Below are 27428 nucleotides of genomic sequence, written 5' to 3'. Positions count from 1 at the left end.
ACTTGTAGCAGATTGCGCACGCGCATGGTGCAAGCGCTTTTGGAAACTGGCGCAAACTAAGGAACGCAGAAAAGCAAAGCTTAGATACTTGTATGAGTCATGTAGAATACGAGAGATATAGTGGAGTTTTTATTGACTTTGCCAGCATAACGGCCATGGATGCATCATAGTGTCCTCATGGCCATGAATTGGACTAAAAGTGGAACAATTAGTTGTGGGATATTAGCCATAGATGCCGGTACTTACGAGCACTAATAATAAGCAATGCTAAAGCAACTTTCACGTTGTGAGATGCTATGACACTCAGAAGAAGACCATAAAAGGTCCACGAGGAGTATGGGCTAAAAAGCGGCCTTAAAGCGGGGGAGTCTTTATAACGCGCTGATGTCTCATCGATCATCGCCTGCAAATTGGCTGCAGTTGCGGCTACCTTGTCAAGTAAAGCTTGCGAGATTTGTACGCTGGTTTGTAGTTTCTCTTGTAGCCTTGACTGGAACTCGACAGTTTCAGCTTGCTGTAACTGCGCCTTGTGTATATCTTCGGCTCTCGACTGGAGTTCTTTCAATTCTGTATCGAAAGTTCGCAGACGCTTCTGAGAGTTAGACCATTCCATTCAGTTTCAGGGCATTACCAACCTCGGATATACTCATTTCTTGCTCGGACAGGAGCCCGAATCTTCCAGAGAGCCATTCCTGAGACAGTCAACACTTATTGTTTATTTGAGGCGGGCTCACCTACTAATGAAGAATCGAATGCCTCAATATTATGAAGTAATATAGCCATATCATCTTGCAATAAGGACTCTAGTTTCGATCGAAGGTTAACGGCGAGCTCGTTGTGTGACATAGCATTCTGTTGGTGTGCCAACGCAATTTGCTCATTTGCAGACAGCACTTCGTTCAAAAGATCTTGAAAAGTGTATTGCAGCTTGCTAACCTCGGAGGATACATTTTGAATATTCTACCACTCGTTAGTTATGTTGCAGAGAAGGGCACTCGTAAAATCACCTCATCTAGAGCTGTTGCCCCAGCCTGAGCCCTTCCGAGCACCGAGGTAATAGTATTGACAACTGAAACGGCTCTGGCTTCAATATTGTAAATAGCCTTTTCAATCATAGTCTTGAAGTGCGAGCGAGTTTCTTCCATGTCGTGAACCAGCCTAGCATTCATATTTGCAATTTCACTGGCGAAAGCTCTGTGCTGTGAAGATTGAGCAGCAGCCGTCCGCAAGGCTTCTTGAAGGCCCTGATTGAGTTTGTTAGAGCCCTGGACTACTGACCTATGGAGATCCAAAAGCTCTTCCTTTTCGTTCTCAATCCTTGCGGCTTGACATATCACGAAAGCGTTCTGCCTACTGTTGCTATAAGAAGTCCACCATTGAGGTCGTGACTCCAGCGACTTGAGACAGGATTCCAACAACTGGACTGGAATCGGGTCCACACCGTTGACCGGAATTCCACGCCTCAAAGAAAATCCAAAGATTCCTTTCTTCTGTGGCGGTGGAATAGTGACCGGAAGACAGGCATTGGGGATATGGGCCCCGGCACCTTCAAGTTCGCAGATAGCGAGTCTTGCTGCATACAACGATCTCGTATGCTCTAACACTCTATAGGTCTCAGAGTCGACATTATGCGTTTTCTCCCTAACAAACTGGCAGGATGTGACAAGCCTAGATGCTGCGATGCGGTTGCAGGAAGGAGACGACCTCATTGACTCTAGCAGCTGTACTGCTTCCTTGAACACAACGTCGTGTTGTATATCTTTTGTGGTTATTAAGGAAGCCAAGTCCACTTCCTCAAATGAATTGTTTTTTTGTACTAAAAGATCTATGCTTGGCGGCTTGATTAGTATGATCCATTTCGTCTTTTTGCAGGTAACGTACCACTTGCTGAATCTTCTGAGCTGCAGAGAGCTGAGAAAAGCAGAGAGAATAGAAATAATATGGACAGCATGTGCGTAAGAAATACTATAGTTGGACGTGGGCCAGCCATCCTTTTCAATGCTTTTTTCTTGGGGCTTCGATACACTAAGTGCTAGAGAAGATGGATTGGCTGAAAGTGAAAATAGTTCTTTGTTCAACTTAACGAGATAGACGACATATATGTAAAGATGGTAGACTAAAGGCTGAAGTAATATAGTAATTGGCGATACAAGGGATCAATTGTCCTGCAGACAGAGTGAGGTGTTTGCAGTATAGATGAGTTAGAAAGAGATATACGTAAAGGGTAGGTATGATATGAGACGAGGTGGACGATAAGACATCTCAAAACGACAATACAGACACCACAGCGACTCCTTTACGAAGACTTATCACATTTTGGATCCAGATATCCCTGAGAAGCGACAGTGAGCTTGAATCGAAATCCTGATCTATACAAAGGCATGATCACGTGCGTAACATGCGCTAACTAGATCGGGAGTGCAGGGTCTCCGGCCAAAATCAAAGTCGGCATCGGAGATCCAAAGTAGTTGTCTTCCAGCAACAAACCCCAATTGTCATCATGTCGCGTTCCTTAACACAGAACTGCTTTAAGCAGATTTCCCGGGGCCCTTTGAGGCAGGGCTCACTGCCAATTTATCTCGCACCTGCGTTCTCGCACCCTCAACGGACACAACCATTTTCTACCACCTCACCAACGCAATCTCGAGTCGGCGGCGCCCCGATCTCCGTACCCCCCGAAGTCTCCCTCAAATTCATCGACTTGCCTCAGACACAAGTGAGAGGATTAGCGAAGGACATTCCGAAGACTGCAATCGAAGTTAAAGGGCCTTTGGGTATGGCACGCTCTTATGTCACCTATAGTTGAGATGAACAGCTTGACTTATGAATCCATCACAGGTGAATTGACTCTGAGCATTCCCCCATTCTTGGAAGTTGCACATGATGAAGGCCTTCGGAAAGCAACTCTCTCCGTCCAGGATTCCTCAATCGCGCATCAGCGTGCTATGTGGGGTACGTATATCACGTCAATTGTCATTCACTTGTATGTTTCTGACCGTTTTACGCCCCAGGAACCACTCGGGCACATCTACAAAACTACATCCTAGGAGTGTCGGAAGGCCATGTATGCATTCTCAGCCTGGTCGGTGTCGGTTACAGAGCTACTGTCGAATCAACGGCGACCACCGTCGAACCTGAATACCCCGGCCAGCAATTCGTCTCCCTCAAGGTTGGGTACTCCCACCCGATTGAGTTGGGTGTCCCCCAGGGTGTCAAAGCAAGTACTCCGCAGCCGACGCGTATTTTGCTTGAGGGCGTCAACAAGAACGTTGTGACGAAGTTTGCGGCTGAAATTAGAGAATGGCGTAAGCCAGAACCATACAAGGGCAAGGGTATTTTCATCAACGGAGAGACAATCAAATTGAAGGCCAAGAAAATTCGGTAGACGTGGTGTCTCTGGTTCTGGGAAGAGGAACAGTGGTTATGTTTTACTGTACATGTATATCCAAGCATATTTGGTTTCTGTTCGCGATTGGTATCTATCTTATGTACTTCTAGACGCATCTAGCGTGAGCAATTTGACAAAGTTCGTTGCAAGTTGTTTTTATCATCACAGCTTCAGGACAATCTTCACAGCACCAATGACCTGGTCTTGAAGGGCCTTGGGTGCGGCGACAACTCCCTTGTTGGCAGCCAAGGTCCGGCCCTTGCTGAAATCCAATCGCTGACCGTAGATGTCCGTTACTTGGCCGCCAGCCTCACGCACGATGAGGTCTCCAGCGGCATGATCCCAGATCTTCTCTTGGTAGTCCTTCTTCACAGGCAGACGTAGATAGATATCACCGGCACCTCTGGCAATAGAGCAGTACTTGGCCTGAGAATCCAGTCGCACGCTGGGGGCGGTAATGCCAAGGCGCTGGGCAACAGCAGCATTATCGCCCTGAGCCGAGTGGGCAGCCTCAACTCCTTCGCAAAAGACGGCCTGCGCGATGTCTGGCACTGGACGCATGGAGATAGACTTGCTCTCAGCGAGAGCGCCGTTCTTCAGAGGCCGGCTGATGGAACCGGCGCCCTTGATAGCTGAGAAAAGGACTCCGTTACCAGCACCGCTGTTCTGGTCAACACCGATTGATGCAGACATAGTATCGGAGTCATTGACAGGTAGGTTGGGGCAGCCAATTGCTCCCACCTTGACGTCACCATCCTCAATCAAGCCGAGACAGACGGCATACTGGCCACCACGCAGGAATCCCTTGGTGCCGTCGATGGGGTCCAAAGCCCAGATGCGACCCTTCGCGCCTCCCGCGCTCTTGCCCTGATCGATAATGTCCAGCATTGCTTCTTCACTTGGCAAGGGGCCACCAAGGATCTCATCGCTTTGGCTGTCATCCAGCTTGATATCCTTAACCAGTCTCCAGATTTCGGCGCTCAGTCCTTTATCCTCACGGAGGGAACTGGCCTCTTCTTCGGCGACGATCTCATCGTTGGGGAAGTTCTTGCGGATAGCCTGGATGATCAGAGCCTGGGCACCAAAGTCACCGATCGTCACGGGTGACTTGTCATCTTTCGATACGGTACCCTTTGCCTTTTCGTTGAAGACCTTCTGGGTGAGGAGGGTAGCTCGCTGGACCGCGAGTTCGGCAATGTAGCGTTCCTGTTGGTAAGACATAGTTGTGACTTGAGTATTTGAGTGTGTAGGAGTAAGTAAGTGGGGGAAGAAGGAGCTGAGACGGTGGCGGCTTTTTAGGACGATGCTGGCACCCAGTAGGAGAGTGGAGCAGAGGACTAGACGGGAGAACAACCGTCGCGGTTGGCGAATTGAGAGACGGCCTGCCGATTTCGCAGACCGGTGACCCATTGATTAGGGGGCAGAAGTACGTAAGATGCTGCCCAGCAGCAATTGAAGGGAATTGGTCCTGTACTATTCTTGAATCCCGATAGCTGCTGTGTATTGGACCGAGTGGGATGTAGCATGTGTAGAAGTCTATCGGCCAATGCGGCAGTTACCCCAACTTGTTTCACATTTTGGTGATACTTCCAGCGCCCCAGGCAACTAGGCATCCCAATGTTCCCCCGCCCTAGACCACATTAGGCTATGGCCGAGGGGCAGCGGGCAGTCACGAGATTGGTCATTACTACACAGTATCGCACGTCCCATGACGTCGAGGCAGGGACAAACAATCCTCCTCCTTTTTGTGTGTTTCTGCAAGGGCCAAAAGGCTATAACTGGCCTCAACTACTGTCGCTTTGAACCCGTCAAGTCACCGTACGTCGGACTGAATCAGCCGCGCCAAGACGAAGCGACAGCCTCCTCAACGGGTCTATTAACACGTCACTGTCCGGCTATTACTACCTCTCGTCTGGCCACTCCAACGTATCGCTAGACAACTTTCCGCTTCGGGCATTGATCTTATCGCGGGGTGATAACTGTGGAATTGGTCAGGCGAAAGGCGTTTTACTTCACTAGGCTGCACGTTAATTTATACGGGCTGGATCTACGGGTCGGTCAGGTGGTGATTGACTATTTGAGTCTTCGTCCATCGTGTGGCTGCTATCAGTCTTGAATATTTGTTTCAGAGAGTAATTAAACAAATTCTGGGAACCCCTGTGACTTGAATTCAATTCATCATGTTCCATTCGTCGGTAAGTCCAGCCTGTTGGCATGCCTGTTCTAGGGACAACCTCTAGTTGGAGTATGTCCACATGGACATATGATGTTAACATTGCGGAGCTAACACTGCTATATAGAAGCCATATTCGGCTGTATCGGTGCAGATTGAGGTTCTAACTAGTGAACAATATGATGTTGAAGACTCCAGTGGTATCGTTGATCTCATTGAAGCTGTAGTGATACAGGGCAGTGGCCCGACCGAAGCAAGTCGCGCCCTGCGTAAGAAGCTGTCAGTTATGTGTCCAACCAGTCTCGCATAGGCCCCGTCCCTAATTGGCTTCTAGTAAATATGGAAACTTGCACCGCCAACTAAGAGCTCTCACTATACTCGATTTCCTGATCCAAAATGCCGGAGACCGCTTTTTACGGGAATTTGCAGACGAACCTCTACTGGAACGTTTGCGTATCGCCGCTACGGACCCCGTTTCTGATCCTCTGGTCAAAGAAAAATGCAAGCAGCTCTTCGGACAATGGGCTGTATCGTACAAGAACACACCCGGCATGGAACGGGTGACAGCCCTCTACAGGCAATTACCGAAACGCAAACAGCCGGCCAGTCAGGCTAAAGCGAAGGTGCTTCGGGATTCTGGCACTTCTGATGAACCTCCAATGGGCCACACTGTATCTATCTCTGCGGGAAATGGCCCGGCTACAGTCCTAAGTGGCCCTAAACACAAGCATACTTCCAGCAGATCACTCAGGAAGGAGAAGAAAGAGAAGAAAGTTCGAGACAAAACCTTCAATCTGGAAAAGGAGAAGCCAGAAATGTTACAGACTCTCGCCTCTGCATCCGTCGCCAGCACGAATCTCCTCAACGCACTAAAACTAGTCAACCGAGAAACACATCGGGTGAGCGAAGACGCAGAGGTCCTCAACCGGTTTGAAACATGCAAGCAGCTCAGGCGCCAGATTCTTCGTTACATCCAACATGTAGAAAGCGAGGAATACCTGGGCAGTCTCATCCATGCCAATGAGGAACTCGTCACCGCCCTTATGGCGTTTGAAGTCTTAGACAAAAGCGTGGATTACGATAGTGATAGCGACCAGGATGTCCTTGAGTCTGGCTGGAGCCCTGACCGTGACGACCATGATCTTCAAGAGTCATTCGCGGGGCTTGTTGTCAACCCCCCCAGGCCACCTCGGCCTGCTCGGCCGATGAGCATATCAATCCCCTCGTCGTCCAAGCAGCGCGTGTATATCAGTGATAGCGAGTCCGAAAGCGAAGAAGACGATGATGAGGACAATCCATTCGGTGATCGCAATGCCATTCGTACCCCAAACAAGGAGATATCCCATCCTACCTGGTGAGAAAACCTTCGTTCCCTTCTGACTTTCCCCGCTAATTTCTTCTAGGAAAGAGGTTTAGACCCGACACTGCATGACTAAATACCATTCTTCTTTGTCCTTTTTCTCTTTCTTTCAGATTCTGATTGCAGACCTTTGCATTACATTTTAACGGAGTTACGTGCCCGATGATAATGCGATATAGGTTGATCACGACGACGCTACTACTAGCCTGGAGTATGATTTATGACAGTTAGTGGTGATAATTATTATATATTTTTTCTCTTTAATCCTTCTGTATGCTTTGACATGTACAACTAAACATTAGGAGTATTACTATACCAATAATGTGCTATTTTCTAAAGACAAAACCCTTCATGACCATAATTGTAGAGTCACTACCATAAGGAGGCAATATATCCGAACGGCCCCGGAGAACGGTAGTAACCCGCATTCTGACCTCAACATACTAGTTAGTTACCGAAGCACTATGACTAACCCCCAGCCCCCTCACTGAGGTGGTTACCGCCTCCTCAAGGGACCTATTTATTGTTACCAAACACTCATGTGGAATTGACTACACGGCCAGTCGGTGAATCCCAACCGAGCACTAGGATGTCTCCAACTCAGTCTGCTTCAAGCCTCGCGGCTCATCCTCAAGATGCTCGGGGAAGCTCTGTGTCGGAGCAAACACCGCTCCTTGCGGAACAAGGTCTCAATGTGGCCACGGAATCTCAGGAGTGCCAAGACCATCTAGTACAGGAACACACTACAAAAGAAGTGATCCTGATTATGGGAAGTGTATGGGTGGGGGTTTTTTTAGCTGCTTTAGGTATGCCTTGACAGTCGTATGTGGTAGAAACGGAAAATAGCTGACTCTACCAGACACGACTGTTGTTGCCACTTTAACTGGTCCTATTTCGTCCTCATTCCAATCATTCTCGCTCCTCTCATGGTTGGCAACCGGGTATCTCATTGCTAATGCCGCCTCCCAACCGCTGAGCGGACGGTTAACTGACATCTTCTCTCGACGTACCGGCCTGATATTCTCCAATGTCTTCTTCGCAGTTGGGAACTTGATATGCGGCTTGGCCCAAAGTGAGGGCGTCATTGTGTTAGGCCGTATTGTTGCAGGGATTGGTGGAGGTGGTATCCTTACGATTTCGGTGTTTGTCACCTCCGACTTGGTGCCTCTTAGGAAACGAGGGGTCTGGCAAGGTTTTGGCAACATCTGCTACGGAGCCGGAGGCGGACTGGGCGGCGTGTTCGGGGGATGGATCAATGACACGCTGGGATGGCGATGGGCTTTCCTAATTCAGGTCCCGTTTGTTGTAGTCTCAGGCATCCTCGTTGCAGTCAAGTTGGATCTACCTGTCAAGGAATCGGGAAAGGCTAAATTGAAGCGAGTTGATTTCCTTGGAGCGATCACGCTGGTCATCGCCCTCGTTCTCTTCCTTCTCGGGCTCAACACTGGTGGGAATCAGCTTCCATGGACGCATCCACTGGTTCTCACAGCATTTCCTCTCTCTGCCATGTTCTTGATGCTTTTCGTTTACATCGAAGCGAATATCGCGTCCGAGCCTGTGATTCCCGTTCGATTGCTTCTCAACCGGACCGTCTTTTCTGCCTGTCTTACGAACTGGTTAGATGTCATGGCAGTCTACGGGCTCATTTTTTACTTGCCACTCTTGTTCCAAGTTCAGGGCTCTTCAGCGACCGGCGCTGGCATAAAATTGATCCCCCAGGCAATCGGAACATCGCTCGGTTCGTTGGGGGCTGGGATACTCATGCGTGCAAGTGGGCGGTATAGGCTGTACAGCATGGTATCCGTGTCCCTCCTCATTGTCTCCAATGCTCTCATCTGTACTTTGACCCTCAATTCTCCTTCTTGGCAGCCTTTCATCTACTTCCTTCTTATGGGAGTTGCCTTTGGCGCCATTCTCACCATCACACTTGTGGCACTTGTTTCTGCCGTGGATCATGAACATCATGCTGTGGTCACATCGGCATCCTACGCTTTCCGCAGTACAGGAAGCACAATTGGTATCACCGTCGCTTCTGCGGTATTCCAGAACATGCTGAAGTCCGGGCTTTGGTCACGGTTTGGTGACCGGGAGGATGCGAAGGAAATGATCCCACGAATCAGGGACAGTCTTGACGAACTTCGGAAACTCCCTGCTGACTGGAAACCTGGGGTATTGGCGACGTACATGGAGTCCTTACGAGCTGTGTTCCTTACTCTACTTGGACTCACTATCTTAGGGGCATTGGCCAGTCTGGGTATGCGTGAACACAAATTGCATACGAACCTGGCACGTGCCGAATTATCGGATGCAGATTACGACGCAGAATAAAGAGGATGGTATAGATGTATAGGGTGGATCATTTGGGTTATCACCGTATAACCCGAGTATGGATAGAAAGTATGTACATACTATATACAACGGAAGAGAGCTGCTTTTGTATATGAGATCTCTTGATTGAGTTATCATTTGGACGCTAAGCCTAAAATTAACTATCATCCACTGCCGCTGCTACTTTTTTACCTACTACTGTGTTCTATCAGTATGTCTCGCAACAAGCCACTTGGTGCTGTCAGAGCGACATCATGAATCCCATTGAATGCCAGGAGCCAATTAGAACCCAGCGAGTCAAAGGACAACCTCAGACCAGGAATGCAGCACACCGCCTTCCACCAATCAACTTCGATGCCTTGCAAACGAGGCCGCCGGCGGTAGCCGTACTACAAGTTTGTCAACTGATCGGATTCCATGACTCTGTCAGCTCACTTTCCGGCTCAACCAACTCTCGGTTTCCGATCTCGAAGGCAACGAGACGGATTAGGTAGTAGTCTTTGATCTTGCGGATTCTAATCCCCCCCGCCACTGACATTAACCCTAGTCCTGCCGAGCGGAAGCCAAGTTACATCCTAACTGGTGGCGTTGAGGTCCCATCGGCGCAGAAGGACGTGGCGGCGCCCACTCGAAGAAGCGGAGCATCAAAAGACAAACTTGACGTTCGAGTTTCGCGCCCAGTTTCCGTCCTTTATACCTTGACCAACTATATAACCACACCGCTTTTCGATCTTTCCTTTGATCAGACCACCCATCCTGTAACACGTTTCGCACCAAAACCGGACACTTGCATGGATCTCGCGCTACCTTTCGTCGTTGGAGGAGTGGTTGGGCGCAAGTGAAGTGATCCATTTTTATATTACACGGCGGGTCGACTGGGCGAAATTCTGGCCAACTCTAATGCTTTTTTTCCCCTTCCAATTCTCTATCGTCGAATTGCATACACCAAAACCGTGGTTTTCCCAAATATCACCAATCAAGCTTATATCTTCAGCATACTCCTACTCTTGACGATACACACCTCTATCCTCACAACCATCGGCTCGACTGGTTGAAAATATCGATACCGATACACCTGAAACTTACGTTGCTTGGATTTATTTTCTGCTATGACAGTTGACCCCCGAGCAGATCCCTCATTCAGTGCTGTCTCAAGTGCTGTCGCAAACGCTCCTTGGCCGACTGAAATGGAGGTTGATGGAGGCGGGGAAAAAGTAGTTGAGAACAAAGAGCGTTCTACCATCACATCGCACGAACTGCCGAATGACGATGTTGTCTCGCCGGCACGCCGCCGGAAACGCTTGCTGTTGTCTACAGAAAGCGCCTTCGTCGACAATGTGCTCTCGTCCCTCGTTCAACATCCTGACATCGAGTTACGACTGATCACGGACGAACCGTCTGCGCTTCTCTCTGGTGCGAACAAAGTTCCCCACTACATGGACACGGTAGATAGTCAGACTTTTGAGAAAAAAACAGGTGCTCGGAGGTGGCTGAAGGCTAAGGCTGCAGACCTCTGCGAATGGGCGGATATGCTACTTGTTGCTCCCATAGACGCTGGAACGTTGGGATCGATGCTATATGGCCTGACCAACACATTGACACTTGCGCTTCTCCGCGGTTGGATATCATCAAAACCTGTCGTCCTAATACCGGGCATGACTGTATCAGAATGGCACCACCCATTAAATGCTAGACAGCTTAAGGAGGTAGACCAACACTGGCCTTGGGTTAGTGTGATAACGCCTGTCCTGATGAAATCCACCAATCCCGAGGAGCTCGTCCAGCTTCCTTGGGGTGGCTTAGAGGAGCTTCATGAAACTATTGAAACTACCCTAGGCCTGTCTTTTGGTCAATCTTCAACAGAACCTAATCAGTCGTCCGAAGTTCTGAAAGTTCCTTCGGGAGAGAAAGCATCGCTAAACATGGCTGCTACGACTTCACGACACCCCCCTCATCGGACCGATAAGGGCTCACGGTCGTTACCAATGGAACTGTGGTTGAATGTTTTCGAGGACCACTTGCAAGACTGGGAGATCGCAAAAGCAGTCGGTATTCCAACGAATCTTCCTGTTCCTAAGGAATGGCAAAGCCACCTTCTCAAGATGTCGGCCCCTGCCTCCCTCGAATATACAATTCTCCGGGGCTCCTTCGCAGCAATCAAGAAACGCATTGACAGCTTGCCACGGTGGAAACCGATCTCCGATCTTGCCTGTCACCTGATCTTCAAATTCTCACGAACCGATATCCTTTCATACCTAACGGAGAACCACCTTGATCTTCTATGGACAACCTCTCGCCTCACTAACCTGCCGTACCGTGCATCTGCCATTTACGGAAACCCAAACATCCTAACTTGGTGGCGTGATGCCCCCGCGCTTCCTACCAAGGAGTACATTGCCGATGCAATGGATGGTGCCTCTCGTGCTGGCTTCGTCAATGTCCTCGAATGGTGGCGTACATCCGGCCTCGAACTACGGTACACTGAGCGAGCACTCGAGTCAGCCAGCGCGGAAGGCCGTGTGTCCGTTCTAGACTGGTGGAAGAAAGCCGCCGCGAACGCACCCCCATCGGATCCCATCCCCCTCAAAGTCGGCAAATCCGTCCTCCTAGCAGCGCAATCCGGCCGCACAGCTTCCCTCGCCTGGTGGGACGCCTCCGGCATCGCTTATAGCCACGCCGAATCAGTGGCCCGCATCGCTAGCACACACGGCCACGTCCACGTGCTCGATTTCTGGTATCGACTCAAAGGCGCCAAGATGATCTTCGACTCGCAGGTCCTCGTCGGACCGACAAAGAACGGACACGACAACGTCCTCGAATGGTGGCGACAGAGCGGCCTCCGCGTCGAGTTCAAGACGTGCGATATCGAAGAGGCCCTCGAAGACGCAGACCCCGTGTCCGGTGCCGAAGAAAGGGTTCGGCGGTGGTGGGCTCGCAATGGGCTCAACCTTGGCGTCGGGACGAGCGAATGGATGAAAACGAAGGTGTTGTGATTGTACTTCTTAGGCTCCCCCCTTTTTTCTCCTTCCGTTTGTATAATGACTTGATCGGATTCCTATTGTTAGAAATACCCCCTATTTGGCTTTACGGATTACGGAGCATAACTGGTTACGCACTTGTTTATATAGGTACAGCCTATAAAATAAATTGAACCTGTCTATAATGGCTGGAGTTTTCATTCTCTGGCCTTGTTACCTACTAAGTTTCATGCGTAATGTCCTTGTGATGATTGTGTTCAGAAGTAGACAGACATGCAATTTATGTTGGTTCTTTAGCAGAATATGGTCTTTGATGCATGCTATCACAGAACAATGTTACGACCAAGTCGTGGCACACTACATTACTAGACAATATCTAGCACGCTTAGATATGTATAGGGAGTGAATATACTTCGATCTTAATTGTACAGGGCTGACTCATGTTAACATGTCCACAAATCTGACCGAGGTGAAAAGACATATGAAGAAAAGGTAGAAGAGAAAATCTTTCCTCTGGATATATCATCAATATAGGTACTTGTATTATGTTGCCTAGACGTCTGTTGCACTACAAAGCTTAGAAATGAAAAAGTCAATGAACTCAATGTGAAAATGCTGGAGAAACACTCCCAAACTTGCTCACTGCCATTTGCAAAATAAGACTCAATAGGGCTAAACAAGGGAATGGAGGTTCTTCATGTTCACTTTGGGGTTAGAGGATCAACTAATAAATAGTATTTGTCCTGTTAGTTCATTGTGACCCCAGTCTGTTAGACCAACCAGCCTGAACTCTGGGGTCCCCCCTGAACACTGGTTTCCCCAGCCCCCTTCACCGTCGAATGCTTAACCAAGTCGGCTGCGAAGCCCAGAGTCTCCTCAAGTACCGTTCGAAAATCTTCATTCTCCAGCAGCTTTTTAAGATGTTCATGGGAAATGTGCACAAGGATATCGCGGAGGCCTCTGTCGTCCTTGTGGGTACGCTGGTATGCCTCTGAGATGGCTGTAGGATAGTCGTCCATGTTCCAGCATGTCCTAGCGATGGTTTCAAACTTGTCTTTGGCCTTCTGCTTGAGCTGTGGAACCCCAAATTTGTCGGCAACTTGATATACATTGATATTGAATAGCATGGGTGAAACACGGCCAAGATTGCTACCGCTACTGTCGTACTCGAATCCGTACATGAAATGGATCATGGCCTCTATAGTGCGCGGATCATCGCTCTTGAGTTGGACCGTGCTGTCGACTGATTCCTATGTCTAGTATTAGTATATATCCACCTAGCGATGCGTCCATAGCTCTTACCGTCCAGCCTCCCTTGAACAAGCGGGAGAAATACGCAGACTGCCCACAGACAACCAGTCGATGGACTTTGAATTCTTGATCTGCTGTGCATATAGTCAGGTCGGAGAAGTCGGACGAGATGAAGAACCTATGCACTCTTTAGCTTGTGGTCACCAAGAGCAAGGTAAAAAAAGGACAGACTTCTTGATACTAGCAGATAAATCACCAACTTCTTGAACAGAACCCTCTTCGTGACAAATATTGACCTCCTTCTGTTCAATACTCGCCGATCGTAAAGCCATTTCTGCTTGTGGATCGCCCGCCTGATAATCAGGGGGTAATTGAGGCCTCTTGTTGAAACCTTTCTTTGGTATGGGGCCTGAGATGGCCTGGGGGAGTGATCAAAAAAGCAAAGAAGTACGTTTTCTGTTGATGTGAGTATAAGTAGGCTGCGCAGTCAACATGTTGTTATGTATTGGATTAACGAGCACATTCCCTGCAGCCTCGTTAGACTCGTGTTCAGATCCAAATGGTGAATCGCTGCCCGTCTTACCCCGCCATGCTTGCGGCTGTCTGGGGCTATGATAACCTGGTCTTACAGGGGGGGTCCAAAAGTATGTGACCCCCAATGTATGGACAGAGGTGGTTTTTGGAGTAGAACTCATGTTTATTGGAGTGTTGTAGCGCTTGGATGTAGTCGTCATTGGGGAGCTTGGAGATTCTGTTGGTGGAGGGTATAGGGATGTCATCTTTCCGTGGAGTGTAGGGATAGAAGGATACGATAGGCTCCCGAGGTGCTTTATGGTGGCAAGGCCTTATTTAGTTGACTATGAGCTGTGAGTTGAAGTCCTCTATTATGATGGTAGTAGTTGGATGGCTGTGATGTTTGGAATGAAGATTACAGAGCCTGGGTCGAGAGTGAGCCCTGAGGTGGTCACCTGCCTTTTGGAAGACTCAAGAAACAACAAAGATGTTCACATGACTTACAGATTAGAATCTAGGTGCAAGAATAGGAGCAGCAGAGTGGTTAATAATTAAGAAATATGCAATTTGGAATATAGTACGTAGCATGTCAGTAGCAAATAAGAGTATGTAGACAACAGCTTTCATGAGAAGCTCCACTTCGGAGGCACTAGAAGCATCTTAGATCCCTGGAAGTCATTTCAGAATCTACGTAACACTGGCTAGTCTTAGGAAAGGAGAGGGAGCAGATTGAGGAAAAGGAGTAATTGATCCATATCTTAAGCGTGGCCACCTCAGGCCATTGGAAGAAAGAAATCGGTACGATTCAATACGGTATCCATGCGGTGGTTGACGTCGGCTATACGCGCCTCATATAAAGATCGGTATCAAAATGACACCAGAATTTGTCGCCGTAGGAAATCGAATCGAATCGATCGTGAGCAACCCCTGATATGCAGGATTGAATCAAGACAAACCGTAGGAAAGTCCCCGACTTCATCAGGAAGTAGATAGTAGTCGATACCGATCCCCTTAACGGAATTAGTAGCTAAGTTAGCCCCTCTCGGGATCCCCACAATTTGATAATAAGGACAATGGGTCAGCTAAGCGCCGAGACTAGCTATACTATTGATCCATATCAACCCAAGGGCGAAAGGGGAGTTAACGTCGCCAATAAATTGGATATTCTGACATCTCATTTCACAGCGGTCCGATACCTCATTCGACTAAGTAATACAAGGACTCAAGGGACTCCCCCGACGGACAGGAAATTAATCATTTGAAACAACATGTCTTTGACGAACATCTGACTCGTAATCTGGCCGGGTCTCTTCGGGAGAACGTTGGGCTTGATTAGCTCCAACACAGCCACTCTAAAATAGATTTATGATCGACAGCAGAGAACTAGAACAATGACCCCAAATGAGACGGAGGGGTTAAATCGCGACCCGAGTGGGTCAGTCGTAGTCCTCTATCGTGGAGATGATGGAGTCGGCAAATGAAGCAGCAGAAAGGAGAAGCGAACGTCTCCCCAGTTTGGATCACAGCTGGACCAGACCAAAAGGAAAAAGGGGAGGGAAAAATGAGAAAAAAAAAAAAGGGAAAAGGAACCATGACCACAGACTCCCGTGCAGCATCACGTGGGGGGTGTCCATCACAGTTGCTTTATTAGTTGATTCCTGACGCTGGTTAGTCCATCTCTTATTTCTCAGCTGTTTCCCTTCTCCTCTCCTCTTTTTCTAACCCTTCTCATCATTTTCGTCTTCCTCGTAATCCTACATTCCCTTCCAAGGATCCTTCACTGACTGTTGCGCCATTCCCGTGCGTGCAGTTATACCGTTGTCCGTCTTACTTCTATATAACTTTTTTTATCACCCGATCAAGGTTGGAATCGTCACAATGGGTGGAGTTCGTACGTTTCAAGGAGTGCACGATTTCTGAACATGACTTTGTTAAACTAACTGGATTGCAAAGCACCGAACGCCTTCAAACAGATTAAGGAGAGCCTTAAGTCTATCTTCAAGAGAAAGAAGAAGGGCGATAAGAAGAACGCTCAGGCTGCGGAGCAAAAACCAGAGGATACCACTGCCGCTGGTGCTTCACCAGCTACTGGTGAAGCTACCACCGAAGCAACCACCACCAATGAGGCTCCGGCCGCGGAATCCCAGGGTATGTCATATCGTATAGACCCTATCACGCCGTTCCGTAATAGAAGGCTAATGATACAGATGCAGCTCCTACAGCAACGGGCCCGGCACAATCGACGCCTGGCATCTCTCCGGGTACCTCGATACCAGAGCAGCCTCATGATGAGCATGACGCACTTGCTCCGACACCCTTGCCTCAAATCCCACCCATAGAGACAACGGAATCTGCCGCTCCTGCAGAAACCCCCGCCGCCCAGCCGGCAGCTGCAGCTCCTACTGAGCCCGCCAAACGTGAGTTAGTATGATGCGATATTAGCCAGACCATGCTGACCATCATATACAGCTGAAGCTAAATAAGCCCCTTGCTCTTCAATTCTGTTTCAGTCTTGGTCCGTTTCGCCTCTCATACCCCAGCATTATTTGTGTTTTTGGTCCTGTACCCATGTTTCTTGTCGGCCGTGTGACTCGTATAATACCCCCGGTTTCTTCCTCAGCCCGTGATTTCACACTGAAGAGTGTTTGTAATACAGGCCATGCGCCGATCATCATTATCCTTCGTGTTAGTATTTGAACCGAACTGCGGCTTCATGGTGACTTAGTGTTAAATGGAATAAGAAAAAACCATTCATCTTGTGTTCAACGCCCGAATCAGATAAGGCTATTGTGAGCTACAGCAAAGACCACTGGGACGCGCATCTCTGGGAATATATTAATCACTTCCCTGCGATGAAGCATCATCCCCTTCAATAGCGGGTGTGTCCTGGCCTTGTCCCGAGGCTGCCACTGCCGCTTTAATTTCTCTTGCCTTCTGTCTACGCTTGATCTTCCTCTCCCGGTTTTTGCGATTCCGTTTCTCAGCGTCCGTTTCCTTGGCCCGCTCCGCCACTGCCAGACGCTTGCGAAGCTGGAGCCGTCGCTTTTTGCCCGGCTTCTTCCGAGACTTGGGGTCTCTGATCTGTGGCTCGGCGATGAAAACAGCGGTAGCAGTATCCTCTCGGGGTAATTTCGTTTGATGCCTTTTCCAATGAATCACACGCCACGGTAAGTGACACCCAGGCTGAGATATCCATAGTTAGCCCAAGCGTCAACCAATTGCCACTTATAGCGCATCGCACTAAATTGTGTAAGATTAATAACCTACCCAAGGAACCTTCGCCCATTCTCCCATTTGCTCTCCACTAACAGCGACCTCCTCAAATTGTTTCCGCCTCAGTGCAAGCTTCGGATCATCCTCATTCGACCCAGATAGCAACCCCGGCGCAGAAAAGTAATACTCCCATCCGCGAAACGGCTTCACGAACCCCCCATCATCAGGACCTCCAGCTCCGGGCGTCGGAGACCGTAATCGAATTCGCAACTTCTGTGTCCCTGCCGCCTCAACATCATTCTTCTTTTCCTCTGTAGCAGCGGAACCTGCATCTCGCGTAGCAGTAGCAGTAGAGTCCCGAGCCGGCGCGCTGAAAAGTCGGAATTCAAATTCTTGCTCTTCTTCCTCCTCCTCCTCCTCCTTTGCATTGGTGGCTTGGATATCTGTTTGTTCCGGTTGCTGTTCGGGCTGAATTAAGGAATCAAGGTTTAACAATTCACCTAGTCGCTCATACCCACTGGCAAGCGTATCTTCAGGTTGAGGCGAGGGAGACCGTGATGAGGACGGGGAGAGGATTTCATTGCGACGAACGCTGGTTCGATACACTATGTTAGCTGGTAGTTCGTTGCCGGTGGGGGGTAGGTTTCAGCTCCTTGGGAATCAAAGACAGAGCCTGGACGTACCGTTTCGCGTTCGGCAAGTCGAACATCTCGGCAATGTATGTGTATCGAGTAGTCGCAGTTGCTAGGCTGAGGTCTTTGTTTCGGGAAGTTTGGTGGTAGCTTGGATTGGGGCTTTGGCGAATGAGTAGTCGTCAAGGTGCTTTTGAGAAAATTGGATGAGATTGGAAAATGGCGGCGGAGGAGGAGGTTGTTGCCACGGAGTTTGTGCTGGTGCGGCCACGGTCCGGAGGTTCCACTTCTCTACTTAGGGAACTATGTCGATCTACTGGTGTGTATGACTGGTGCTTTCTTTATTTTGGGAATGATGTGTGGGACTTTGCATTTGTTTTTGGGAGGTGTAGCCTTAGTAGGGGCTTTTATGCTATAATACTGCTAGTTCTTTGGTAGTAGTGTAGGCACATGTTTGTGGCGTATGGTTGGTGTTAAAGACCGATATAGGCCACACAGGACTATGTACATGTAGTTTCATCAATGTGCTTGAGAAGTAGCTGGATTTCTCAGAAAAAATTTTGTCGTGGTCTGTATACATACTAATCCAACAATTTCCTAGTCACTAGACACAGCGACCGCCGTCGACCTGTGGAATGATTAGTACTGACCAAACGAGATGTTGAGCATCAAGTCCACCTACCTCTAGGTTCACACCGGTGATAAACTCCGCCTCGTCACTAGCAAGGAAGCTACACGCATTGGCAACATCCGCCGGGGTACTAGGACGCCCTAATGGGACGGTAGATACAAATGCCGCCCGGTTTTCCTCTGTATCTGGTTTTCCAAGAAACAAGTGCGTCCTGTATTAACAACCCAATGAGCAACATGTACCACTAGCGCATAAAAGCACAGTAAGACAGATAGATAATGCTTACAGCCCGGTACTACCAACAACGGGACAAACGCAGTTGAATCGGATCTTCTTCGGTCCATACTCAACAGCCATCGCCTTGGTAGCAGTGCTAACAGCCGCCTTGGAAGCATTGTACCAAGTTAAGCCTGGGCGCGGCCGGAGCGCAGCAGTAGAAGAAATCTGGACAAAGCATCCGGGACGGTTATTCTGCTCGAAGTACGGTACGATGACGTTCGCCGAGAGGTAGATCGATTTCACATTGACGCTCATGCACAGGTCAAAGTCGGCGTCTGTGACCTGGCCTGTGGGCTTATTGGAATAGGTTGCCCCGGCATTGTTGACTACGATGTCCAGCTGGCCATATGTGTCCAGGGTTGTCTGGAGTAATGTTTGCCATGATTCTCGGCTCGTTACGTCTGCGTGGACGAACTTGCTGTTGAGCTCTGCTGCTACCTTTTCGCCATTTTCTTTGGATATCTCTGCGATGATGACTTTGGCGCCCTCCTCGACGAACTTCTTTGCGATTCCGTGACCGAAGCCGGAGCCGGAGCCTGTGATGATGGCGACTTTACCTTCTAGTCGACCGGGCATGATTATCAGGGGGTTATAAAAGACTGGAGTATAAGTAGGTGGTGAGAATGGTATATGGCTTGGTGCTATCAGAAGATGGAAAGATGATGCTGAGGGGATTTATTCATCATGGATGAGGGGCATCTGTCTATACAGGTGCGGGGTTGGTAGTATTTTTTGGCATCGAATTGACCAGGGATCCCCGCCGGTTTGTCCTGTGACAGATACTAGTACATAGATGACGATCCCGAGGCCCCTTCTTGTGTCTGCCAATAATAATACTGCACTGAGTTCGGTTTAAACTAGAAATTTGTTCTGGCAACTTAGAAGAGTAGATCTGCCGATCTAGCAGTTGCAGTTCCGTCGTTCTCCAATGAACCATGGCAACGGAGATAACACTTATGGATGAAGCCAAGAATGTCAAGCCCTTGCTGTCATTGAGATAACTCTCCCTTTGAGAAAAGTTAGGCCCACATGGTTGACAATGCCCGATACCGAAAGGGTATATCACTCATGAGTACTAAAGTTACAGTGGAATGGAGAGGCAGGCGAAATGAACGGAAAAGGTAAGGGAAATGACATCGGAAACGCACGGACCAGCCCGATCGAATCCACCCGACCGGCCCAGGGAACTTCCGCATCCTAATTGATTCAGCCAATTCGCAGTTTCTCCAACAAAGAACAAAGTTATAATAAATCAAGGAAAATTCTCCGATTCCTATCCACCACTTCAGCATCACCGGTTGGTGCCATCGCTGCTATTCAGACTTCAGCATTCCACTCTTTTACCAACCCTGTTCGTCTTCCTCGCGCTTTCCCCGCCAGTCTCAATTGAAAGTCTTCGTCTTCCATCACCCCCCCTTCAGGCGCTTCCCGGTCTTGGATGTCTCGTGCTCCTTCGTTTCTCAACCGAGCCCCGTCAATATTGGTATAAATGGGTGTCTGTGCTTCGTGTCTGGGGGTTGGTCGTCGTCGGGACAGTCAGGATGTAAGTCTGAGAAAGACTTCAAGATTTGAAAGATAGATCATGCGATATGGTGGTGGCTGGGCTGGTCGCAAACTTCTTTTCGTCGCTAACTAATGCGCCCATAGTCTTCTGAGTCCTCCCAACGCCTCCTCGATGACGATATCTACCAGCCGGGCTATGGATATGGCGCGTTAAACAATTCCACCCAAGACAATCACCCTGATACCGGATACTTGAAGCGTGAACGAGAAGCGCTCGAAGCAATCTGCCAACGGACGTCGGAGTAAGTCGGCTTCTTCCTTGCTGGATACAACACCAGCAGACAGGCAGTCGCTTGCGCACTATGATACTAACAACTCGAAACAATACAGCTCTGTCATCGATATCTGGTCCCTCCAGCCCCAGCCTCATCTACAACCCCGAGCGACTCTCCACGGTCCCGTGTCCCCAGCCTCCTCTCGAGCCGGTACAAAAGACGATGTTCCCGTAAGAGTAACCACTACTCCCCCAGCATCAGAGGCCGGTTCTTCTGCCCAGAAACCTGGTTCTCCGAAACCAGGCGCCGTTCCAAAACACTGGGGGGAGGTGGTCATAAATCCGCGTAAGGGTAAATCGCAGCAACCCGACGATAATGCCCGTGATGTGTTTGGTGTTCTGAAGGTCACGTAATTCGGGGTTGACAACGGACGATATGATGGTTGATAACTGGGGGTTTGTGATCCTTATCTTCTTTCTCTCGCATAGGTCGCCGGTCGACGGTCGATGTCTTCCCCTCTTTCTTCTTGTCATGCACGCCTGCCGTGTCTTTGTTTCTTTCCTTTCTTTTCCCTTTCTTAAATGCCACCCATCGCCCTAGAGATTCTGTTCTAATACCCTGGCTGTATTTTCTATTTCTTTTGTTCGGTCTGCTTCGTTACTTTGGTTTAACTTTGTTTGTCTTTTGCTCTTTACGTTTCGTTCAAATATAACAACATATGCACGATCTTTTATTAATGTCAATATGTGATTTCCTTCTGTTGTCCATGCTTTTGGCTATGAACCCCCCGTGTTACATTACAACACAGGTGATAATTCAAACTTCTTAAAATAAATTCATGTTGTATTAATTGCTATAAACCTGGTGAAGCATATGGACAGCATAAACAAGACATTTCTGAAATGATATGCACAACCTAGGCGCGCGAACGTCTGCAGAGAACAACCAGAATAGCACAACAGTTGTATTTAAGTGGATTGGAAAAAGGGGAGATTTCCGACCTGCAGATGATTCATCGACACCCCAAGTTCAGCGATGCGTTGCTCATCGGTCCGACCCGCGACTCAATCTTCGTAGTCGCCGTAGTCAGTTGCGCCATGAATGTCAGAACCCGACCCTGAAAACGCCACGACCCTGAACCCCATGAAATAGTGAATAGACGAACAAGAATGACGATGCCGCTGCGAGGTAGTTACGCTCACAATGTCGAATACCGAATCCAAGAATAATCGCACGCAGACATAACCGTAAAAAAAGGAAGCTAGAGAACTGACTCAGTTACACATCGTCCATCGTACCGGCTGGTTCTTCCCCGCCGGATTCGTAGCTGCCCGCGGAACTCAGTTCATCTTCCGATTCTGTGTCTTCTCCGGCATCGTCGACGGCCTCTTTGCTAGCGTACTTTGCCACGTATTCTGTGATTATGAGTATATGGGTGCATGTCCAATGTTTTCGGTGGATAACCTACCCTTCACCTTGGCCTCATAACTCTTGGGTTCCCTCATCAGCATTGCGGCAGCTTCGCCGTTTAGTGGGTCCGATGGGTTCGGATAGCGCAGGAGTTGTGGAAGGAAGACCTCGAAGATGTTGATCATATCGTACATTGGTGACCATGTTTGGTTGATGACATCCAGGCAAACCGATCCGGAACTAGGACATCAAGATTAGTGTCCGCCTTTGAGGAACGTGAATAAAAGTGACTTACAGCTCGTCGATGTTGGGGTGGAAGATCCGATTTACGAACCCAATACTAGGGCTCTTGTAGGGGTATTGGTCGGGTAACTCGACGTGAATCTTCCAGTGGCCACCGGAGAAAGGTGCTGTGTCGCTGTAAGTGAATGGATATAGGCGCCTGGGTATACCAATACCTACTTTCCTCAGGACCCTTGAAGCGGACATAAAATTCTTGCCTGTCAAGACCCTACTGTCAATATCTAGGCCCTAGTGCTCAAATTCAGGAAAAAGACGGAACATACACTGCATGGAGTAGTCAGCATAGGGGAATCCAGTGGTAAAAGATAAGAGACACCTACTATTATCATTCACCAGAGTAACCTCATAGTCGCTCATTAACCTAAGAAACCATCAGCATACCAAAATCCATGGGTTTTTTCTTTGTATTCTTTGTAACATATGTAGTTATCCGACAGGACTGCGCGGAGGGGATGTGATAGAAACTAAAATTGGAAGGAGCGCGTACATCCTGTTCAAGAGTTAGTTATGAACCAATGGAAATCATTTGACGGTATAACGGCATACTTCATGACCTATATCGAAGGGGGGAATACATATGTTAGCCTTGCTTCCTTGCTTGAATGTAACAACCTGTGCGCCGTAATCTACTCACATCGGTCTCGATTCTCCGCTTTGGGCTACTCATTTTGCAGGGTTTATTGGTCGATTCGACGCAATCTCAAAGTTCAGGGCACTGTAAATGTGCAGATGAGGTTTCAATATCGAATTTTCGGGACTGTCGTGGTCGAAATAGTCCGCAGGCTTGAAGCGGGGAAGTAAATGAGCGAGCGGGGCAAATGGAATGGAAGGTGTAGGAAAACTTAGTCAACAATGGAAGTTGAATCTAGCAGGAAAGGAAGGGTGAGGGAGTGGTGATTGAAGAGAGAAATATAAGAACACTGTTAGAGAAAGCACAGAAAGAGGGTGTATTTAAGGAGGGGAGACTGAAAGAGCAGAGTGGCAGCGGTACTGTTAAGTAGTATGAGTGGTTGAACGATGATGGCACCATGAATGCCTGGACCCGCAGGCCGAAAATTGGTCAGTCACTCGCCGCTGGTCATGTGCCATCTGGCCGACCGCCCATGACTCAGCACGTTTCTCTCTAACTAACAAATTGTATTGTCTGTATGTAGGGCTTATAGTAGGACCTAAGGCACTAAGCAGATGCCAGCATCATGTCGCCTGCAGACGATCAGGTAGCAAAGTCATCTGGCGAGTAAATCGGGTAGATTTCGCTACGCATATAGCCCCAGAGCACATCAATCAAGACCGACTGTCTGTCACCCGTTCAAACTTTATTGGGTTTGGGTAGAAGTCCAATTTGCTATGCAAACTTGGAAGTCGGGGCGCTATCATGACACTGCAGTACCTATTTGGACTGCCGACTGTATTGGTTGGAAAGTCAAACCAAATTAGGGTTATCCATGGTAGAAATGAATAGCGTATACCGAAGAGCACTAGTGGTACTGAGTTCCAGTTTTATTGAAGAGAATCCAGCTAATGATCTGCAGACTGCGAAACAAGCCGATGGATCTCTTTTAGGGTTGACTCCGCAGGACATCACCGCTGCTGTGCGTTAATTGGGCCGACCCGAGCGACAATTGCCTGAGGCGTCCGACGTCATTTGGGTGCCCATTGGAGACAACATCAACATTTATCGCCCGTCACCGCTACTGTATCGCCTTCCATCTCACCCTGACCTTCCGCATCCTACCCGCTTTAACGACGGAAGGCTCCACTAATCAATCTGACCTGTGGTCCGTCCTTCTCCTTGGCTTTTCATCACAATGGACCCCTCATCTTCCCAAAACCCCTCTCAGGACTCGCCGAGACCGACCCAGAATGTGTCCGTCGGCTCGCGGGCGAGTCTGAGCCATCGACCCGCCAGTCGGAAGCAAAGTTCAGACTCTACACCCAATAATAGGAATACCCCCATCCCAGATGACGAACATGGGGCGGATATGCCCCTGACCATGTCCGCGTCGGTGGTGCTAACCAGCCTACCGCGTGATGCCCATCAAGCGCTGGCAGATGCTGAGGCCGTTGATAAGGGGAAAGGTAAGCATAGACCAGCTGATAAGCATAACTTCTTATGATATTTAGACTTTTTCTGCCCTTCTCAAATTTCTACCTATTGCTAAGCCATGGCTTTGTAAACGAGTTTTGCCTTTTCTAATACTTTAACAGTTACAGTCCGCTTCCAACCTCTGGCTTCTGCGCCCATACTGAAAAACAAAGTTTTCAAAATCAGTGCCTCCCAGAAGTTTGAGACTGTAGTCAAGTTCCTCAGAAAGAAGTTAGACTGCAAAGAGACGGACTCTGTCTTCTGTTATGTAAATAGCGTCTTTGCGCCGGGGCTGGACGAGGGTGTTGGAGGCTTATGGAGAGTAAGGATACGATGTTCCTTATTTTGATCGACCTTTGATGACTTTTGCCATTGAACTAACTTGGTTTGTATAGTGCTTTAAGGTTGATGATCAATTGATTGTCTCATACTCCATGACGCCTGCGTTTGGGTGACGAGTTATAATGGCCCTTGCCAACACATTGGATTACAGATATATCCAATCCAACGAACAAAGAAGGTGCAAAAGAAAGCTGACTGGTATTGAGGCTTTTCAAAGATTGAGAGAGAACAGCCAGCTGGGTTCTCCCACAGCCAAACAATCATGACAATATTGATGAGGTATCACAAAAACCATGCCGGACATGAGAAATGCAAGCTAGGATGCTTCAACATGAGGAACAAATGCAAGAATATAATCCAAAAGTACACGGAAAGGAAGATGGGATCATGGTTCACTGATCCAGCTTGTCAACCGTTTTTTCAAACTCCGCCAGCTCCTCCTTAGGAATTGGATAAGTGTACTCTTCCGAAGGGTACGCCCGGGATTTCACTTCCTCACGATATTGCTGGATACCTTTAACTGCTTCACCCCAAACGTCGGCGTACTTTTTGACAAACTTTGGGAGGAATCGGCCGGGAGGGAAATTGCCGGTCATGTCGATCTGCACAAGAACTTGTCCGGAGCAGCCATTGCCGGCGCCGATGCCAATTGTTGGAACGCGAAGTTTCTTCGTAATGATTGCAGCAATTTCAGCAGGCACTGCCTCTAGAACCATCATGAACGCACCGGCTTCCTGCACAGCCATGGCATCTTTCAAAAGTTTGAGCGCTCCGGCGGTAGATTTTCCTTGAACTCTGAATCCTCCAAGTGCATTTTGGCGTTGAGGGGTGAGGCCAATGTGACCGACGACAGGGATTCCAGCCTGCGTAATGCGTTTGATCGTCGGTGCCATCTCCTCGCCCCCTTCAAGCTTAATGCCCTGCATGCGCCCCTCCTTTATGATCCGAATCGCCGATTGAAGACCCTGCTCTGGCGACACCTCATAGGAACCCATGGGAAGATCAGCAATCTAGATAGTCACACAACGGTCAGTCAATAACCAAGCCTTGGTGTGGAATCCCAAACCACGAACCGTGAAAGCACTCTTGGCAGCCCGCGCCACGCTCCTGCAATGCAGCAGCATCTCTTCCATAACCACCTCACTCGTATCCTCCATACCCAGGGCCACCATAGCCAAACTGTCCCCAACCAGAATCATCTCCATCCCAGCAGCCTCCGCAACATATCCACTTGGAAAGTCATGGGCAGTAAGCATGGTAATCGGCTCGCCCTTCTTGTGTAGATTCCGTAATGTCTGCAAGGTCACCTTCTTCCTGGGATTTGTCGACGTAGCCCCCATCGGCGAATGAGAACTGTGTCGCACTGGATGTGCACATTGCGACGGGCCACGACTAGTCGGACTGCTCACAACGGCCAAGCAAGGCCTAACCGTAGAAAGATGCGTCGGTCGAGATACAAGGCTCCTAGAGGCAGACCGCAATGGCAGCATCAATTGAGCTGCAGTTCTAGAAGACGCCATGATAACAAGTAATATCTGTACAAGCGGCAACCGATATGTGTGAATTGAGGACGGAAGACGTCTAGATACAAGGGCGGAGATCCAGATTCGAAGTTAATTCACAAGAGGCAAAAAAAGCTAGGATCCAAAAGCGGCAAAGCCAATGCCGACTCGAGTGTATGAGAGGAATGGAGACGAATGCCGTCACTACCCGTCAGAAGGGTTACTATAAGAAACACAAAGAAATTTGCCTCTATGTACAGTGTGTCATGTATGTGCTACTGTGTAGAGAAGTAGCAGATCAATGATCAATTAGTCACAAAAAGGCTTCAATGTGAATGTTTACATCCCTCTCCAGCGGTCCCTTTCACCGAGGTATGCAGTTTATATAAAGAAAGACGTGCTGGTTTATGCAGCGTAGCCCGCAGCATCCCCAGGTTTTTGTTCCTTTCTGCCGGATGTTAGGGTTACGGTTAAGTTTTCGTTGGGTCTTTGTCCAGTTCAGTGACGTATCCTGGGTGCCGATTGGTTGGTGGCGTGCATTTAGAGACTCCGTTTGTTCTTCCGCCGGACAATCCACTTTTTCCGGACCGAGTTTCACGGGGAGGCCGAGGCTGTTCGGATAGGCTGTCCTGGAATCTTTTAACTACGAACCGGTACGCAGGTTTCAAAACATGGACCTGAATAGAATATAATTTTATTCATGGACCCGCGGACCGCATAAGCCCAGCATTAATGCTCAGGTCTAGCTTGGTCCAGCACTAATAAGAAGTGTTAGGCTATGCCAGCTAACCATACTCACAAAAAAAGAAAACTCCATCCCCAACCCAGGGCATTCGAGCCTTAAGTCATGCAACCCCATGAAGACATCCACCCCTGAGTTTAAACAACAAACGAACAAAGGAAAAGGGTGTATAAAGAAGAAGGCTCGAAAAATTAATGAACCAAATGAGTATCAATGCAATATTTCCTTCCGAGACAGCATAAGGTCTCTCAATGCGATGCATGTGCTGAATGGGGAATGCTCTCAAAAAGAAACTCCGTGTCACCTATCTCCACGCCAGTCACTCCTGTAGAAACTTATTTTTTATTTTCGTTTTTTGCCCTTGTTTGCCCTTTGTTGTCATGGTTTCCAGAAGGGTCGCTGGAAAGGCCGTTAGCTGTTATTCGTCATCAAGTCCATAGGACAACAAGGATAATGCAAGTGACAATCCAAGGACGCCGGCCAAGTGAATAATGCAATCGACGATAGCGACAATAGAAA

The 27428-nt window shown here is 48.7% G+C and overlaps 13 protein-coding genes across 13 annotated transcripts; 6 read left to right on the top strand and 7 right to left on the bottom strand.

Moving 5' to 3' along the window:
- Positions 1 to 164: 164 nt before the first annotated feature.
- BDV37DRAFT_282139 (putative nuclear membrane fusion protein Kar5) lies at positions 165 to 1709 on the bottom strand (the record flags this gene model as incomplete). The annotated part of the gene is made up of 5 exons (XM_032086973.1): positions 165 to 193; positions 247 to 589; positions 636 to 692; positions 739 to 960; positions 1008 to 1709. 5 exons carry the CDS (start codon positions 1707 to 1709, stop codon positions 165 to 167), a joined length of 1353 nt encoding a protein of 450 aa, XP_031942503.1.
- A 775-nt stretch (positions 1710 to 2484) lies between these two features.
- Positions 2485 to 3458, top strand: BDV37DRAFT_245987 (mitochondrial 54S ribosomal protein uL6m). Its single transcript, XM_032081701.1, has 3 exons — positions 2485 to 2774; positions 2839 to 2952; positions 3012 to 3458. Exons 1-3 carry the CDS (start codon positions 2501 to 2503, stop codon positions 3383 to 3385), a joined length of 762 nt encoding a protein of 253 aa, XP_031942502.1. The 5' UTR covers positions 2485 to 2500; the 3' UTR covers positions 3386 to 3458.
- BDV37DRAFT_245985 (3'(2'),5'-bisphosphate nucleotidase) lies at positions 3459 to 4919 on the bottom strand. Its single transcript, XM_032081700.1, has one exon. The coding sequence runs from the start codon at positions 4796 to 4798 to the stop codon at positions 3551 to 3553; it is 1248 nt and encodes a 415-aa protein (XP_031942501.1). The 5' UTR covers positions 4799 to 4919; the 3' UTR covers positions 3459 to 3550.
- Positions 4920 to 5568: 649 nt separating this feature from the next.
- Positions 5569 to 9828, top strand: BDV37DRAFT_270902 (major facilitator superfamily domain-containing protein; the record flags this gene model as incomplete). The annotated part of the gene is made up of 6 exons (XM_032084637.1): positions 5569 to 5583; positions 5689 to 5840; positions 5896 to 6915; positions 7414 to 7727; positions 7781 to 9175; positions 9797 to 9828. The coding sequence occupies 6 exons, from the start codon at positions 5569 to 5571 to the stop codon at positions 9826 to 9828; spliced, it is 2928 nt and encodes a 975-aa protein (XP_031942500.1).
- A 401-nt stretch (positions 9829 to 10229) lies between these two features.
- Positions 10230 to 12619, top strand: BDV37DRAFT_98135 (uncharacterized protein). Its single transcript, XM_032091528.1, has one exon. It carries the CDS (start codon positions 10359 to 10361, stop codon positions 12240 to 12242), a length of 1884 nt encoding a protein of 627 aa, XP_031942499.1. The 5' UTR covers positions 10230 to 10358; the 3' UTR covers positions 12243 to 12619.
- On the bottom strand, positions 12564 to 13810 carry BDV37DRAFT_270900 (BTB/POZ domain-containing protein; the record flags this gene model as incomplete). The annotated part of the gene is made up of 4 exons (XM_032084636.1): positions 12564 to 12584; positions 13037 to 13477; positions 13530 to 13656; positions 13710 to 13810. 4 exons carry the CDS (start codon positions 13808 to 13810, stop codon positions 12564 to 12566), a joined length of 690 nt encoding a protein of 229 aa, XP_031942498.1.
- A 1951-nt stretch (positions 13811 to 15761) lies between these two features.
- Positions 15762 to 16793, top strand: BDV37DRAFT_98717 (uncharacterized protein). Its single transcript, XM_032091530.1, has 5 exons — positions 15762 to 15882; positions 15945 to 16139; positions 16205 to 16408; positions 16461 to 16506; positions 16648 to 16793. Exons 1-4 carry the CDS (start codon positions 15870 to 15872, stop codon positions 16472 to 16474), a joined length of 426 nt encoding a protein of 141 aa, XP_031942497.1. The 5' UTR covers positions 15762 to 15869; the 3' UTR covers positions 16475 to 16506; positions 16648 to 16793.
- Positions 16794 to 16826: 33 nt separating this feature from the next.
- On the bottom strand, positions 16827 to 17913 carry BDV37DRAFT_282130 (DUF2011 domain-containing protein; the record flags this gene model as incomplete). Its single annotated transcript, XM_032086972.1, has 3 exons — positions 16827 to 17174; positions 17259 to 17796; positions 17888 to 17913. The coding sequence occupies 3 exons, from the start codon at positions 17911 to 17913 to the stop codon at positions 16827 to 16829; spliced, it is 912 nt and encodes a 303-aa protein (XP_031942496.1).
- Positions 17914 to 18440: 527 nt separating this feature from the next.
- Positions 18441 to 19322, bottom strand: BDV37DRAFT_270899 (oxidoreductase, short-chain dehydrogenase/reductase family; the record flags this gene model as incomplete). Its single annotated transcript, XM_032084635.1, has 3 exons — positions 18441 to 18464; positions 18519 to 18678; positions 18754 to 19322. 3 exons carry the CDS (start codon positions 19320 to 19322, stop codon positions 18441 to 18443), a joined length of 753 nt encoding a protein of 250 aa, XP_031942495.1.
- Positions 19323 to 20187: 865 nt separating this feature from the next.
- Positions 20188 to 21184, top strand: BDV37DRAFT_99083 (LAMTOR1/MEH1 family protein). Its single transcript, XM_032091532.1, has 3 exons — positions 20188 to 20338; positions 20394 to 20551; positions 20640 to 21184. Exons 1-3 carry the CDS (start codon positions 20336 to 20338, stop codon positions 20935 to 20937), a joined length of 459 nt encoding a protein of 152 aa, XP_031942494.1. The 5' UTR covers positions 20188 to 20335; the 3' UTR covers positions 20938 to 21184.
- Positions 21185 to 21732: 548 nt separating this feature from the next.
- On the bottom strand, positions 21733 to 23000 carry BDV37DRAFT_98474 (E2 ubiquitin-conjugating protein UBC8). The gene is made up of 7 exons (XM_032091529.1): positions 22901 to 23000; positions 22725 to 22727; positions 22554 to 22598; positions 22397 to 22434; positions 22230 to 22344; positions 21993 to 22174; positions 21733 to 21939 (listed from the first exon to the last, which is right to left on the bottom strand). Coding segments are annotated over exons 2-7 (519 nt in total). The 5' UTR covers position 22727; positions 22901 to 23000; the 3' UTR covers positions 21733 to 21802.
- Positions 23001 to 24045: 1045 nt separating this feature from the next.
- BDV37DRAFT_270897 (ubiquitin-like protein ATG12) lies at positions 24046 to 24778 on the top strand (the record flags this gene model as incomplete). The annotated part of the gene is made up of 3 exons (XM_032084634.1): positions 24046 to 24316; positions 24446 to 24645; positions 24719 to 24778. The coding sequence occupies 3 exons, from the start codon at positions 24046 to 24048 to the stop codon at positions 24776 to 24778; spliced, it is 531 nt and encodes a 176-aa protein (XP_031942492.1).
- Positions 24439 to 26653, bottom strand: BDV37DRAFT_98122 (3-methyl-2-oxobutanoate hydroxymethyltransferase ECM31). The gene is made up of 2 exons (XM_032091527.1): positions 25739 to 26653; positions 24439 to 25675 (listed from the first exon to the last, which is right to left on the bottom strand). Exons 1-2 carry the CDS (start codon positions 26183 to 26185, stop codon positions 25058 to 25060), a joined length of 1065 nt encoding a protein of 354 aa, XP_031942491.1. The 5' UTR covers positions 26186 to 26653; the 3' UTR covers positions 24439 to 25057.
- Positions 26654 to 27428: the final 775 nt, after the last annotated feature.

Source organism: Aspergillus pseudonomiae (genome assembly GCF_009193645.1).
Source record: "Aspergillus pseudonomiae strain CBS 119388 unplaced genomic scaffold BDV37scaffold_25, whole genome shotgun sequence".
NCBI lineage: Eukaryota > Fungi > Ascomycota > Eurotiomycetes > Eurotiales > Aspergillaceae > Aspergillus > Aspergillus pseudonomiae.
This window is presented reverse-complemented; position numbering and strand designations above follow the sequence as displayed.